General features: G+C 38.0%; 1 protein-coding gene across 2 annotated transcripts in view; it reads right to left on the bottom strand.

The window, feature by feature from the left end:
- Positions 1-15,310, bottom strand: part of PIK3R3 (phosphoinositide-3-kinase regulatory subunit 3) — a 121,756-nt gene that overhangs the window by 25,738 nt on the left and 80,708 nt on the right. For both annotated transcript variants that reach the window (XM_046016273.1, XM_046016281.1), the window contains exons 4-5: positions 9,710-9,890; positions 8,953-9,078 (exon numbers count right to left, since the gene is read on the bottom strand). In XM_046016273.1, coding sequence (XP_045872229.1) covers positions 8,953-9,078; positions 9,710-9,890 — 307 coding nt within the window. The remainder of the gene's footprint in view (positions 1-8,952; positions 9,079-9,709; positions 9,891-15,310) is intronic.

The raw sequence follows: 15,310 nt of genomic DNA, 5'->3' as shown, positions 1-15,310 counted from the left end.
AAATCCAGTAATGGTAGAACTTAAGTGCAAAAGACACATAAAAAACTAATAACTAAATGCCAGAAGTCAGTTCTTCCTTACCAGTAATCAGTAATTATTTTAAATATAAATGGATTGAACTCTCCAACTAAAAGGCAGACACTGCAGATGGATTAAAAATTTAAAACAACCCAGGGTGCCTGAGTGGCTCAGTCGGTTAAGTGTCCGACTCTTGATCTTGGCTCAGGTCTTGATCTTGGAGTCGTGAGTTCAAGCCCCACATTGGGCTCCACACTGGGCGTGGAGCCTACTTAAAAAAAAAAAAAAGAAAAAAATTAAAAACAGCCCATGATCCACCCGTATGCTTTCTACAAGAAACTTGTTTCAGATGCAAAGAACATTCATTCTTGGGGTGCCTGGGTGGCTCAGTGGGTTAAAGCCTCTGCCTTCAGCTCAGGTCATGATCCCAAGGTCCTGGGATCGAGCCCCGCATCAGGCTCTCTACTCAGCAGGGAACCTGCTTCCTCCTCTCTCTCTGCCTGCCTGCCTCTCTGCCTCCTTGTGATCCCTGTCTGTCAAATAAATAAATAAAATCTTTAAAAAAAAAAAAAAAGAACATTCATTCTTCTCAGGTATACTGGGAAACCCATAAATATGTGGAAATCAACACATTCTTAAACAATCACTGGATCAAAGAAGAAATGAGAAATTAGAAAATACCTTGAGATAATTAAGAACTAAAGCACAGCATACTGAACTTATGGGATGCAGCAAAAGCAGTGCCCAAGGAAATTTACAGCTGTAAATACCTTTTTTTTTTTTTTAAGGTTTTATTTATTTGAGAGAGAGAGAGAGCGAGCACACACACAAGCAGAGAGAGAGGCAGATGGAGAGGAGGAGAATCCCAAGCAGACTCTCCACTGAGCATGGAGCCTGATGTGGGGCTCAATGCCAAGACATAGAGATCATCACCTAAGCCAAAACCAAGAGTTGGATGCTTAACTGACTGAGCCATCCAGGTGCCCCTGTCAATACCTACATTTAAAAAAAAGAAAAAAATCTCAGGGTGACTGGGTAGCTCAGCTGGTTAAGCATCTGCCTTCAGCTCAGGTCATGATCCTAGGGTCCTGGGATTGAGAGACCCACATTGGGCTCGCTGCTCAGTGGAGAGCCTGCTTCTCCCTCTCCCTCTGCTGCTCTGCTTGTGCTCTCTGTCAAATAAATAAATAAAATCTTTTTTTAAAAAATCTCACATCAATAATCTTAGTATATGTGCTGCCGAAGCAAGCACTCACATCAATAATCTAAGTGTATACCTTAGAAACGAGAAAAAGAAAAGCAAACCAAACCCAAAGCTAGCAAGAGGAAATAATAAAGATTGGAGAGGTAAATGAAACAGAAAATAGAAAAACAGAGGAAAATCAACAAAACTAAAAATTAGTTCTTTTTTAAAAAAATAAATAATTTTTTAAAATAAACTTTTTTATAGACAAAGTCTTATTTATTTATTTGACAGAGAGAGAGATAGAGCACAAATAGGAAGAGAGGGAAAGGGAGAAGCAGGCTCCCCACCGAGCAGGGAACCAGATGTGGGGCTAAATCCCAGGACCGTGGGATCACAACCCAAGCCAGACACAGATGCCTAACTGACTGAGCCACCCAGGTGCTCCTAAAAATTAGTTACCAAGATCAACAAAATTGAAAAACCTTTAGTTAGACTAAGGGAAAAAAAAAAAGATTCAAATTACTAAATTCTAAGTCTAAAAGAGAACACTACCCACTTTTCAGAAATAAATATTGTAAGAGAATACTATTAAAAAACTGTATGCCAAGGGGTACCTGGGTGGCTCAGTGGGTTAAGCCGCTGCCTTCGGCTCAGGTCATGATCTCAGGGTCCTGGGATCGAGTCCTGCATCGGGCTCTCTGCTCAGCAGCGAGCCTGCTTCCCTCTCTCTCTTTCTGCCTGCCTCTCTGTCTACTTGTGATCTCTCTCTGTCAAATAAATAAATAAAATCTTAAAAAAAAAAAAAAAAGAGAGAGAGAGAAAGAATCTTAAACAGGCTCCATGTCCATTGTGGAGCCTGACACAAGGTTCAGTTTCATGACCCAGAGATCATGGCCTGAGCTGAAATCAAGAATCAGGTGCTTAATTGACTAAGGTGCCCAGGTGCCCCTAACCGTCTGACTCCTGATTTTAGCTCAGGTCTTGATCTTCAGGTCATGAGTTTAAGCCCCAAACTGGGCTCCACACTGGGTATAGAGCCTACAAAAACAGACCGATAGGCCTATAATCCCATAAGGAGACTGAAATAGCAGTCAAAAACTTTTCAACAAAGAAAAGTCCACTAGATTCACTAGAGAAGTTACCAAACATTTAAAGAATTAACGGGTGCCTGGGCAGTGGCTCAGTTGGTTAAGAAACTGCCTTTAGCTCATATCATGATCCTGGAGTCCCAGGACGGAGTACCACATTTGGCTCCCTACTCAGTGGGGAGTCTGCTTCTCCCTCAGACCCTACCCCGTCTCATGCACTCTCTCTCTCTCTATATATATATATAAATAAAATCTTAAAAAAAAAAAAAAGAAAAGAAAAGAATTAGCACCAATCCTTCTCACTCTTCTAAAAATTGAAGAGGAGGGAAGAGGGAAGATGGAACTTTCTAACTCATTCTATAAGGCCATCATTACTGACACTGACACTGAGAAAAGAAAGAAAAGAAAAGAGAAAAGAAAACAACAGAACATCGCTTTTGAATATAGATGAAAAAATCCTCAACAAAATACTAGCAAACTGGGGCGCCTAGGTGGCTCAGTGGGTTAAAGCCTCTGCCTTCAGCTCAGGTCATGATCCCAGGGTCCTGGGATCGAGCCCTGCATCAGGCTCTCTGCTCAAGCTGGGAGCCTGCTTCCCCCTCTCTCTCTGCCTGTCTCTCTGCCTACTTGTGATCTCTCTGCCAAATAAATAAATAAATTAAATCTTTTTAAAAAAATACTAGCAAACTAAATTCAGCAGCATATTAAAAGGACTGTAACTGTACACTATTACCACATGGAATTTATCCCAGGAATTCAAGATGGTTCAACATACAAAAATCAGTCAATATACAACATTAATATACTGAAGGAAAAAACCCACATGATCAGATCATCTTAACTGGTGCAGACCAAGTATTTGACAAAATCCAATAACCCAGCATAATAAAAACAATAAACTAGAAATGGAAACTTCAACATGATAAAGGTCATTATAGATTGAATTGTGTTCCCACATAAGATGTGATCAGTCCTAATCCTCAGGACCTTAGAATGTCACCTTATTAGGAAATAGGGTCTTCTGTGAATTAAGATGAGATCATATTGGATTAGGATAGGTCTTAATCCAATGATTAGTTAGTATCCTTATAAAGAGAGAAAACAGAGACACAGAGGGATAATATCACTCATAATGAAGGCATAAACTGGAGTGATGTGTCCAACCCAAAGAATGCCAAGGACTGCCAGCAACCACCAGAAGCTAAGAAAACAATGAACATTCTTCCCCAGAGAATTCAGAAAGAGAAGGGCACTACCAACAGCTTGATTTTGGACTTAGAGCCCCCAGAACAGTGAGATGATAAATTTCTGTTGTCTCGGGCCATCCAGTTTGTCATCTTTGTTAGAGCAGACGTAGAAAACTAATACAGCCAAATATGAAAAACACAAGATTAACATCATACTCAATGGTAAAATGGGAGAGCTTTCTACCTAACATCATGAATAAGACAATGAGACCCACTTTCACCACCTTTATTCAACAAAGTACTTGAAGTCCTAGCCACAGCAACTAGGCAATGAAAAGCAATTACAAGACATCCAAATTGAAGGGGAAGAAGTAAAACTATCTCAAATGAGATGATCTTTTTATAAAACCCTAAAGAATCCACCAAAAACTCTTAGATCTTATAAATTCAGCAAAGTTGCAGAATATAAAATGAATACACAAAATCAACTGTATTCTATACATTAGCAGTGAATAATCCAAAAGAGAAACTAAGGAAACAATTTCATTTATAACAGCATCAAAAAGAATAAAACATTTAGGAATAAATCTAACCAAGGAAGTAAGAAATTCATATATTGAAAGCTACAAAACAATGCTGAAAGAAATTAAAGAGGACATAAATGGAAAGACATCCTTGTTCATGGCCTGTAAGACTTAATATTGTTAAGATGATAAGACTACCCAAAGTGATATATGGATTCAATGCAAACACTATCAAATTCCCAACCATGTTTTTTACAGAAATAGGAAAACTGAACCTCAAATTCATCTGGAATTGAAAGGCACCCAGAATAGCCAAAACAATCTTGAAAAAGAACAAACTTGGAAGACTCACACTTCCTGGTTTCAAAGCTTATTACAAAGCTATGGTAATCAAAACACATATCCTTGACATAAGGACAGACATATAAATCAAAGGAATATAATAGAAAGCCCCCAAATATACCTTCACACCTATGATCAATGTCGCACTTCAGCAAATATCCCAAGTTCATTCAATGGAGAAATGGTGTTGGGGACCACAGCGAACAGAAAATGTATTTTCACATGTAAAAAAATAAATCTGGAACCTTAGCACACCACATATAAAAGTTAACTCAAAATGGATAAAAGAGGGGCGCCTGGGTGGCTCAGTGGGTTAGGCCGCTGCCTCCGGCTCAGGTCATGATCTCAGGGTCCTGGGATCGAGTCCCGCATCGGGCTCTCTGCTCAGCAGGGAGCCTGCTTCCCTCTCTCTCTCTGCCTGCCTCTCTGCCTAGTTGTGATTTCTCTCTGTCAAATAAATAAATAAAATCTTTAAAAAAATGGATAAAAGATCTAAATTTAAGAGTAAAAACACTAAACTCTTAGAAGTAAACACTGGAGAAAGGCCTTATGACACTGGTGGAACAAGTTCATGAATATGATACCAAAAGCATAGGCAACAAAAGAAAAAACAATGGATTTCATCAAAATTAAGAGCATTTGTGTGTCATAGGATACTATCAAGAAAGCAAAAAAAAAACAACCTACAAAATGGGAAAATACCTGAAAATCATATATCTGATAAGGGATTAAAAAACCTAAAACTCGGGGCGCCTGGGTGGCTCAGTGGGTTAAAGCCTCTGTCTTCTGCTCAGGTCATGATCCCAGGGTACTGGGATCGAGTCCCACATCAGGCTCTCTGCTCAGTAGGGAGCCTGCTTCCCTCTCTCTCTCTGCCTGCCTCTCTGCCTACTTGTGATCTCTGCCTGTCAAATAAATTAAAAAATCTTTAAAAACAAAAAAACCTGGGGCGCCTGGGTGGCTCAGTGGGTTAAGCCGCTGCCTTCAGCTCAGGTCATGATCTCAGGGTCCTGGGATCGAGTCCCGCATCGGGCTCTCTGCTCAGCGGAGAGCCTGCTTCCCCCCTTCCTCTCTCTCTGCCTGCCTCTCTTGTGATTTCTCTCTGTCAAATAAATAAAATCTTTAAAAAAAAAAATTAAAAACAAAAAAACCTAAAACTCAATAATGAAAACAATACCACTTCATGACTGCTCGGATGGCTATAAAAAGTTGAAGATAAAAGCACAAAAAAACCCAAGTCTTAGGATGAGAAAAACCTGGAATCTTTATATATTGCTGGTGGGAATGTAAAATAGTTTTGCCGCTATGGAAAACAGTTTGGCAGTTTCTCAAAAGATTAAATACAGAACTGCTGTATGATCCAGCAATTCCATTCCTAGGTATATATCTAAAAGAAATGAGAGCAGAGACTTGCACAGTTATTTGTACACCAATGTTCATTATTCACAATAGCCAGAAACTGGAAAATGACCCAAATGTCCATCAACAAATGAATGGATAAACAAATGTCATATACACATACAATGCAATGTTATTCAGCCATAAAAATGATATTTTGATATATGCTAGAACATGGATTTTCCTTGAAAACATTGTAACTAGTGAAGTAACCAAAGGACAAATATTGCATGATTCCTCTTATATAAAGTACCTAGAATAGGCAAATATTAGAACAATAAATTATGGGGTTAACATGTAGACAGAAAATACATGACAATAATAAGAGGAGGAAATAGAATTATGTAATAGCACAGTTATTAGATTCACACGCTACATGGTACTGTATGAACTTAAGTAACTGTGATTAAGAATGCATGTTGTAATCCTTAGAGCAACTTCCTATAGGAAAAAAAAAGAGAGACAGACATAGCTTAAAGTCCAGATGAGGAATCAAAACAGAATACTAAAAAATGTTTAATGCAAAAGACAACATTGAAAGAGTTGAGGAACAAAACAGATGGAGCAAAAAGAAAACAAACGGCAAAAACATAAATGTAAACCCAACCATATCAATAATTACAAGATATACAAATGGATTACACACTCCAATTAAAAGGCAGAGATTATCAGGCTGGATTGAAAAGCCAGACCCAACTATATATTATTATCCATAAGAAATGCACTTTAACTATAATGGCACAAATGGATTCAAAGTAAAAGGACAGAAAATAAATAAATAAAGTAAGTAAGTAAGTAAAAGGACAGAAAAAAATATATCATGCAAATACTAAGTGTACAAAAGCTGATGGGGATCTATTAGAAAAAGGAGACTTCAAGACCAGGAAGATTACTAGATATAAGGAGGAATATTCCACATTTTAAAAAAATATTTATATTTATTTGAGATAAATAAATATATTTATTTATATATATTTAAAATATTTATATTTATTTGAGAGACAGTGAGTTTGGGGGGGGCAGTGCGTGAGGGGCAGAGTGAGAGGAAGAGACAGAATCTCAAGCAGTCTCAGTATGGAGGATAAGGGGCTCAATCCCACGACACTGAGATTGTGAACTGAGCTGAAATCAAAGAGTCCAGCACTCAACCAACTGAGCCACCCAGGCACTCCAAGGAATATTTCATATTATAAAGGTGTTAATTTACTATAAATGTATAAGAACTTAATAGAATTTCAATGCATAAAAGGCAAAAAGCTAACAAAACTAAAAAGAGAAATAGACAAATCTACATTTGTAACTAGAGACTTTAAGACTCCTAATTAGGGGACCTGGGTGGCTCAGTCGTTAGGTGCCTGCCTTCAGCTCAGTTTATGATCCCAGGATCCTGGGATTGAGACCCATATCTGGCTCCCCACACAATGGGAAGCCTGCTTCTTCCTCTCCCACTCCCCCTGCTTGGGTTCCTTCTCTCACTGTCTTTCTCTGTCAAATAAATAAACAAAATCTTTTTTTTTTTTTTAAGATTTTTTATTTTCTTTATTCAACAGAGAGAGAGATCACAAGTAGATAGAGAGGCAGGCAGGGAGTGGGGGAAGCAGGCTCCTTGCTGAGCAGAGAGCCCCATGCGGTGCTTGATCCCAAGACCCTGAGACCATGATCTGAGCTGAAAGGAGAGGCTTAACCCACCGAGCCACCCAGGCATCCCTAAATAAACAAAATCTTAAAAAAAAAGAAAAGACTCCTAATTAACTTATGATACCACCAAAAAAAAAAAAAATCGGTAAAGATATAGAATATCTGACTGACACCATAAATCACTTTGACCTAACTGATATTTATAGAGGACTATACTGACAACTGAAAGAGCACTATACCAACTTTACTAGTCTTTGTCAGTGTGCAAGTTAACTAAGATAAGGCATGTACTAGGTCATAAGTCAATAAATTTCAAAAGACTGCAACCTTAATGAGTATGTTCACTGACTACAAAAAAATTAAACTAGAAAAGCAATATCTAGAGAATTTATTTATTAAAATAAATAAAATATTTATTTTATTTTATTGTTACTTATTTTTTATTAACATATAATGTATTATTTGCCCCAGGGGTAATGATTCCTGTTCAGCAGGGAGTCTGCTTCTTTCTCTGCCCCTCCCCTTGCTTGTGCTTGCTCTCCTTCAAATAAATAAAGTATATATTTTTTAAAAAGTAGTTCTAGGAAAAGAACTAGAAAAAAAAGTTCTAGGAAGAGAAGGAGATTATTCTTCAGAATTTTGTTCTATCACATACATATGATAAAAGAAATCTTATTGATTATTTACATTTATGATCTTAGGGTGCCTGGGTGGCTCAGTTAGCTAAGCGTCTGCCTTCAGCTCAGATCATAATCCCAGGATCCTGGGATGGAGCTCCATGTCAGACTCCCTGGTCAGCAGGAAAGTTGGCTTCTCCCTCTCTCTCTGACCCTCCCCGCTGCTTGTGCACACTCTCTCTCTCAAATAAATGAACAAAATCTTAAAAAAAAAAAAAAAAAAGACTTACAATCTAAAAGTTGTGATTAAGACTCCTGGTGGTCTCATAATTCCCATTAATTCCTTCTTCCTCAGTAAACTCTCAAATGTTAGTTGGGTATACCTGACCAAATAAAAATTAGCTTTCTTAGCCTCCCTGCAGCTAGTTGTAATCTGTAGCTTTGTCTTACCAGTGGGATGAAAATAGAAGCAGTGTATACTTCTAGGAAGTAGCCTTAAAAACAGGAAACTTTCCTTTCTCCTTCCTATTCTATCTTGTTTGCTAGAATATTGTTGTGATGGCTGATAGTGGAGTGTAAGCTAACTTCTACAGACGGCAAAGCATCAAAACAGAAGAACCCTAAGCCCTAATGACTGTGTAGTCGACATAATATTCCTGGCACTGTGTCTATACATGAAAGAAAAATAAATCACATTCTGAAATCTTTGCTATTGTTATTTTTTATCATTTTTTAGTCAAACCTTATCCTAGTTAACACTAACTGAAAAAAAATTAACTAAGAAAAACAACAAAAAAGTGATTTATGAATGGGAGAAGAATCTGTATCATCACAGTCTCAAAAAGACTGTTGAAAATATTAAGACAGCTAAGGATTGCCAGGTGAATTACAGAAAATCTGAAGTAACTGTACCACTGCATATTTAACTGGCTTAAACAACAAAAATATACTAACCTGGGATGTTCTGGTATATTCCTCATATAGCCTATCATACTCTTTACTCTTTTCCTGATACTGAGAGTGGTACTCTTGCAGTTTTTTACCAACTGCATCAATGTTGTCTTCTTTTACCAGCTGATCCTGTACAGTTAAACACAAGAAATAAAGGATGTTAACAATTATGACACGTGAATTTTTCCACATCTATTTTTAAATTGCTTTTCTACTGTAAGTTTAAGCCACTGTATTAAGCATGCAAAAGCACTAAATCCTTTTTTTAACTCTCAACCTTTAGACCACATCAAAACAGTTAATACTTGAAAAATTAAGAAACAAAGTATAAATAGGAAACAGAAACAGAAGTATTTTTATACAAAGTTAATAAGTACATGCAACAAGCTATTAAGGACTAATAGCCAGAAAATAAGTTCCAGAAATATCTTAAATCTTAGGTGGGAAATTTAAAATGACTAGATTTGTTCTTTTTTTTTTACTGATAAGCCTGGTAAATTAAAATGAAATGATGTTAAAAATGACTTGAACAGCTATCAAGAACTTCTATAAGGGCATGTCTGTGGCTCAATCAGTTAAGCATCTGCCTTCAGCTCAGGTCAATCTTGGGGGTCTGGGGAATCGAGTCCCACATTGGGCTCCCTGCTCAGTGGGGAGTCTGCTTCTTCCTCTCCCTTTGCTCCTCCCCCCTGCTCATTCTCTATCTCTCTCTCAAATAAATAAATAAATAATCTTTTTAAAAAAACTTCTATAATCATACCTGTTGGTATCTGGACACTGGGTACATTAGCTTCACATCAAGTTTAGGATTGTACTGAGCAAGAGATTCATGATGATAGTGGTTAATGAGCTCCACCACAGAATTAAATGTCAGAGGATCAGAAAAGCCGTATTTACCATCTCGATGATAGATCTTTATTAATTTATTATTGCCTCCCTTCCTGTGAACAAGACAGCAACTGTAGTTTTTTTCCCCAAAATTCTATCAAAGTAATACTTTCATATGGAGATATAAAAGTATAGTGTCATGTAATAAACAAGTTTTACTATGTTAATGAGACTGGAACTGGTGATATAGGCATATACATTATGTGTGTAATAGTATATACAATATCTTGTTATTTTTACAACTATTTCATTTGTCTATAAAATATCTTGATTACTAAAGGCAAATATACCTATCCAGTAGTCACTATCAACAAATTTAACAAAAATAATCACTTAAGAAAAATAACTAAAACAGAAGTAAATTATATCTTTTGTTTATTTTCTGAATGGATTTTCTAATTTAAACTCTAGTAATATTTTTTCAGAAAGAGCAGAGACGATCTCTTTGGGACCTAAAGATAAAAGGTTGTGTATCTGTGGGGGGAAGCAGAAGCCATCTCTATATGAAGGGGGATGATAAACATTGAGTCACACATAATCACCAACACCCTCAAGGGTTTATTGTGAATGCACAAACATGAATGATTTATAATTGAGTAATTAATCTAGCACCTTACATTATTTTGTCTTTTATATTTGTTTATAGTTCTTAGAAATGACTATTTATTTAGACCATCACTATAGTTAAATGATTCAACTGTCTTTCAACTGCTTTATAAAGTATAGCTTTTGAAAAGCCATTTATATTAGAATAAGGCAATTTGATGCTTAAATAGTTTAGACCACTTTTGCTTATTGAGTCATATCCAATGGTCCCTTAAAAATAATTTATAACCAAAGCTTAAAATGGCAGTGTTTTTCAAGTTCCACACAGTGTAATCAAACCACAGCAGGTTGATTCATTCTATCATAGCAAACACTGCCCCATTCCCACTCAACTCTTCTTCCAACAGCATGCAGACTTAATGGGGGGAAAAAAAACGTCTCCACATCTCTTTATGCCATGCTATTACACATGATAAATGAGGCACTGGGATTTGTGAAAGGTCAAACATAACAGGTTTGAATCTATGGAATGATTTAATAATGCTTATACAACGTCAGTATTTAGATGGATGAAGAACTATTCCTATAAAATGCATATTAGAAGGACCACCTAATCATATGTAGTTATTTTAGGTATGTACACCCAGACATATACTCACAATAAATGCAGGCTGGTCTCTCTGCTGGAGGAATGTTAAAAGGCATGCATTCATTCAAAATAACTTTATTTGGGGCACCTGGGCAGCTCAGTTGGTAAAGTATCTGACTTGATTTCAGTTCAGATCATGATCTCAGGGTGGTGAAATTGAGCCCCGCATCTGGCTCCACGCTGGGCATGGAGCCTGGTTAAGATTCTCTCTCCCTCTGCCTCTCCCCACTCTAAACAAAACAAAACCCAAAAAGCTTTATTTTGATTATCTACTATATGCCAGGAACTGTATGAGGTACAGTTCACATGAGGATGAACAAGCAAGACTTAGTTTAAAATAGAACATAACAATAAAAAACTAGATGTATCAAATGGTAATAGGGCCTATGGAAAAAAAATAAAGCAGAGTAAAGGAAAGAGATCATTCTGGGGGTGGAGGGTTTGCTATTTTATATGTTGCACAAGAAAAAACACTCTATTCAGGTGACATTTAAGCACAGTTCTAAATGAAGTGAGGGAACTAGCACATCAGATACCTAGGGAGAAAGTTTTTCAGGCAGAGGGAACAGAAAGAACAAAGCCCCTGAGGTAATAGCTTGGTTGGCATGTTCAAGGAACAGCAAGGAGGCCAGTGATGCTGGGGCTGAATGAGCAAAAGGGAGAGTACTAATCGGAGAGAAGTAAGAGCTGCAAAATGAGCTCAGATCATGTAACAGTCTGTAAGCCAGTTTATGGGCTTTGGCTTTTACTGAGTAAGATGGGGAAACACAAGAGGATTCTGAGCAGAATGATATCATCTATCATGTATTTTAAAAGGCTAACTCTAACTGCTGGGTTAAGAAACTGGTCAAAATGAGCAGGAGTAGAAGTAGAAAGATCAGGTGGGAGACTATTAAAATAATCTAGGAAAGTGATGATGGTATCCTGAGCAAGGATAGTAGCAGAGGAGATTGTGAGATCGTGAGATTCTGAATATATTCTGAAGAAAGCTGACAAGACATACTGATCACATGGACAGGTATAAGAGAAAGAGACAACATAGAAATGATTTCAAGTTTTTTATCTTAAGCAATCAGAAGAATGGAATTGTTATTTATTGAAATGAAGAAGATTATATAAAAAGAATATGTTTAAAGGGGGAAATATTTTGTTTTTAGACATGTTCGGTTTGAGATGCTAGTGAACATCTGAGGGTAGATGATCCAGCAGTCTACTTGAAGAATCTAAAGTTCAGGAGCTGTCCGCCTATAGATACTACTTGAAATGAGCATAGTTGAACAAAAGAAGAAGTCCCAGGTCTAAGTCCTGGGGTTCACCAATGTTTAGCAGTTAGGAAGATGACGAAGAACCAGCAAAGGAAACCAAGAGCAATTAATAAAGTTAAAAGAGAACAAAGAGCATGTTGTATTTTCAAGAAAGCATTTCAACAAAGAGGAAATGATCAACCAGGTAAATGCTCTCAAGGCTTGGTGAAGTAGAGATCACTAAATGATCTTGATAAAATAGTTTCAGTGGATTGTAATGTATTAAAGAGAACGAAAGGAGATGAAAAAAAATGCCTATAAGAACTGTATTGAGGAGTATTGCTATAAACAGGGAGCAGAGAAACAGGGAAGTAGCTAGAAAGAGATAGAGGCTCAAGGGAATTTTTTTTTTAAGATTTTTTTTTATTTTAAAGATTTTATTTATTTATTTAAGAAAGAGAGAAAGAGCACCACCTGGGGTAGAGGGAGAGAGGGAGAGAAGCAGATTCCCCGCTGAGCAGGAAAGCCAAACCAGGGCTCCATCCCAGGACCTTGGGATCCGGACCTGAACTGAAGGCAGAGGCTTAAGGGACTAAGCCACCCAGGCAGCCCTCTTTATTATTCTTAAATGGGAGATAGTATCTCATATTTATATGTTGAAGAATGGCTCAGTAAAGAGACAAAAAGAGATGATGGCCTTAGAAAAGGAACAAGATAATTCCCAAGGGTGATGTCCTTGAACAGAATAGAGGGATGGGATTAGATTTAGCCCATAAGTAAAAAACTTTTACGGTCACCCACTAGAAGAAGAGAAAGAGTGCACTCACATTCAGGTGTAAATATATTGATAGCTGTGGCAACAGGACCAAGAGATAGTTAGATATCTTTTGACTATCTCAAAGTTACCAGTGAAACAGAAAGCAATTTCTTTTTTTTTTTAAGATTTTATTTGTTTGAGAGAGAGAGCGCAAGAGAGCACAGAGGGAGAGTGAGAAGGAGAAGCAAACTCCCTGCTGAGTAGACAGTCTGATGCAGGGCTTGACCCCAGAACCCTGAGATCATGACCTGAGCTGAAGGCACTTAACTGACTGAGCCACCCTCGTGCCCCAAGAATGGTGAATTTTCAATTATATTTCTCTCTCCCTCACTGTACTCTTCTTTAACAGAAGAATCATGCTATTCCTTCTCATATCCTACAACCTGGCCTAATGCCTGGCATATATCAGATTCCTAAGGATTTAACTGTCCCGGGGCACCTGGGTGGCACAGCTGGTTAAGCACCTGACTCTCGGTTTGGCTCAGTTTGTGATCTCAGGGTTGTGAGATCAAGCCCACATTGGGCTTGCTCAGCACAGAGTCCGTTTGTGACTCTCTCTGCCCCTAATCCCTGCTCGCTCACTCTCTCTCTCAAATAAATAGATCTTTTAAAAAAAAATTAAATATGCAGATTTTCTACAATGAATACTATTTTTAAAAATGGTTACTGGGGGCACCTGAGTGGCTCAATCAATTGGGCATCTGACTCCTGGTTTCAGCTCAAGTCGTGATCTCGGTTCATGGAGTCAAGGCCCACGTCAGGCTCTGAGCTCAGCATAAAATCTACCTGTCCCTCTCCTTCTGCTCCTCCTCTGACCCACACAATCTCTCTCTCTCGAATAAAATCTTAAAAAAAGAAAAAAAAAGTTACCGAATTGGAAAACTTCTATTTCCTTATCAGCTACCCCTCACAGTCTGATTTCACTCTCATTCCTCTCATTTGAGGGTCACCAACAACTTTTTTTTTTTTTTTTTGAGAGAGAGAGCATCAGGGGGGTAGATGGCAAACAGAGAGAATCTTTTTTTTTCTTTAAAGATTTTATTTATTCACTTATTCACTTATTTATTTATTTGAGAGAGAGCACAAAGGGGGAGGAGAGGGAGAAGCAGGCTCCCCACAAAGCAGGGAGCCCAACTCGGGGCTCAATCTCAGGACACTGGGATCATGACCTGAACCGAAGGCAGATACCTAATCTATTGAGCCACCCACCTGCCCTGGGAGAGAAAGAATCTGAAGCAGGCTCCATGCCAAGCACAGAGCCCAACCTCACAACCCTGAGATCACGACCTAAGCCAAAATCAAGAGTCAGACACTTAACTGACTGAGCCACCCAGGCACCATGAGGGTCACTAACAACTTTTACTAAATTCAGACTCGGCCTGCCTCCTCCCTCCCTCCATTCTTTGCAGTGCTGAGATTTCTACTTTCCCTTCCTTCTCCCCCTACCATTTGTTTTTAATATTTTGTCCTCCTGTGACTTCTGTGACATTACACTTTTCTCTCAAACTCTTTTGACTGTTCTTCCTCTGTTCCTTCCTGCTGCTAAACACAGTCCCTAGAAATATTTGTCTTCAGTTTCTACCTTTCCTTCCCTCTATATACTCTCCTTAAAATCCCATTCACTCTATGTAGATGGTACCTGAATCTTTCTCTAGTTTTATGCTCTCCTCTAAGCATTAAATCTGCATTTCTAGCTATACTCTAGATATATTTTTATCTGGAAGTTCTGGAGCAGGTAAAAATCAACATCTTTCCCCTGTTCTCTATAAAACAACTGTTTCTGACTTGCCTATTTCTATAAATGGCACATTCATTCTAAGCCCAGCAAGCTCAAACCAGTCATCTTTAACTCTCCCCCCAACCTCATACCTACTCTATTATTAAGCCCTTGTGCTCTTAGCTCTATATTGCCTCTTACTTTGACTCCTCACTCCCTTCCTAGAGCTGCTCTCCTAGCTAACAGTGTATTCCACCTTTCCATCATTTCATTCTCCTGCTTAAAACACTTTCTTCGTTGTGGTTTCTGTGGTTTGGGGTTGTTTTTTTTTTTACTTAGAAATAAAATTCAAATTCCTTACCACAGTTCATTAGGCTCTAAGCATCTGCTCCTTCCCACTTTCAAGTTCATCTCCTACCACTCTGTGGTTCACACTGTAAGTCAGCCACAGCAATCTTTGTAGTCACTGGATCCACCAAATCTTTCCAAAAATCAGTGCT

Source organism: Meles meles, chromosome 1, assembly GCF_922984935.1.
Source record: "Meles meles chromosome 1, mMelMel3.1 paternal haplotype, whole genome shotgun sequence".
Lineage (NCBI taxonomy): Eukaryota > Metazoa > Chordata > Mammalia > Carnivora > Mustelidae > Meles > Meles meles.
Note: the sequence above shows the minus strand (reverse complement) of the source record. Positions and strands in the feature narration are given on the sequence as shown.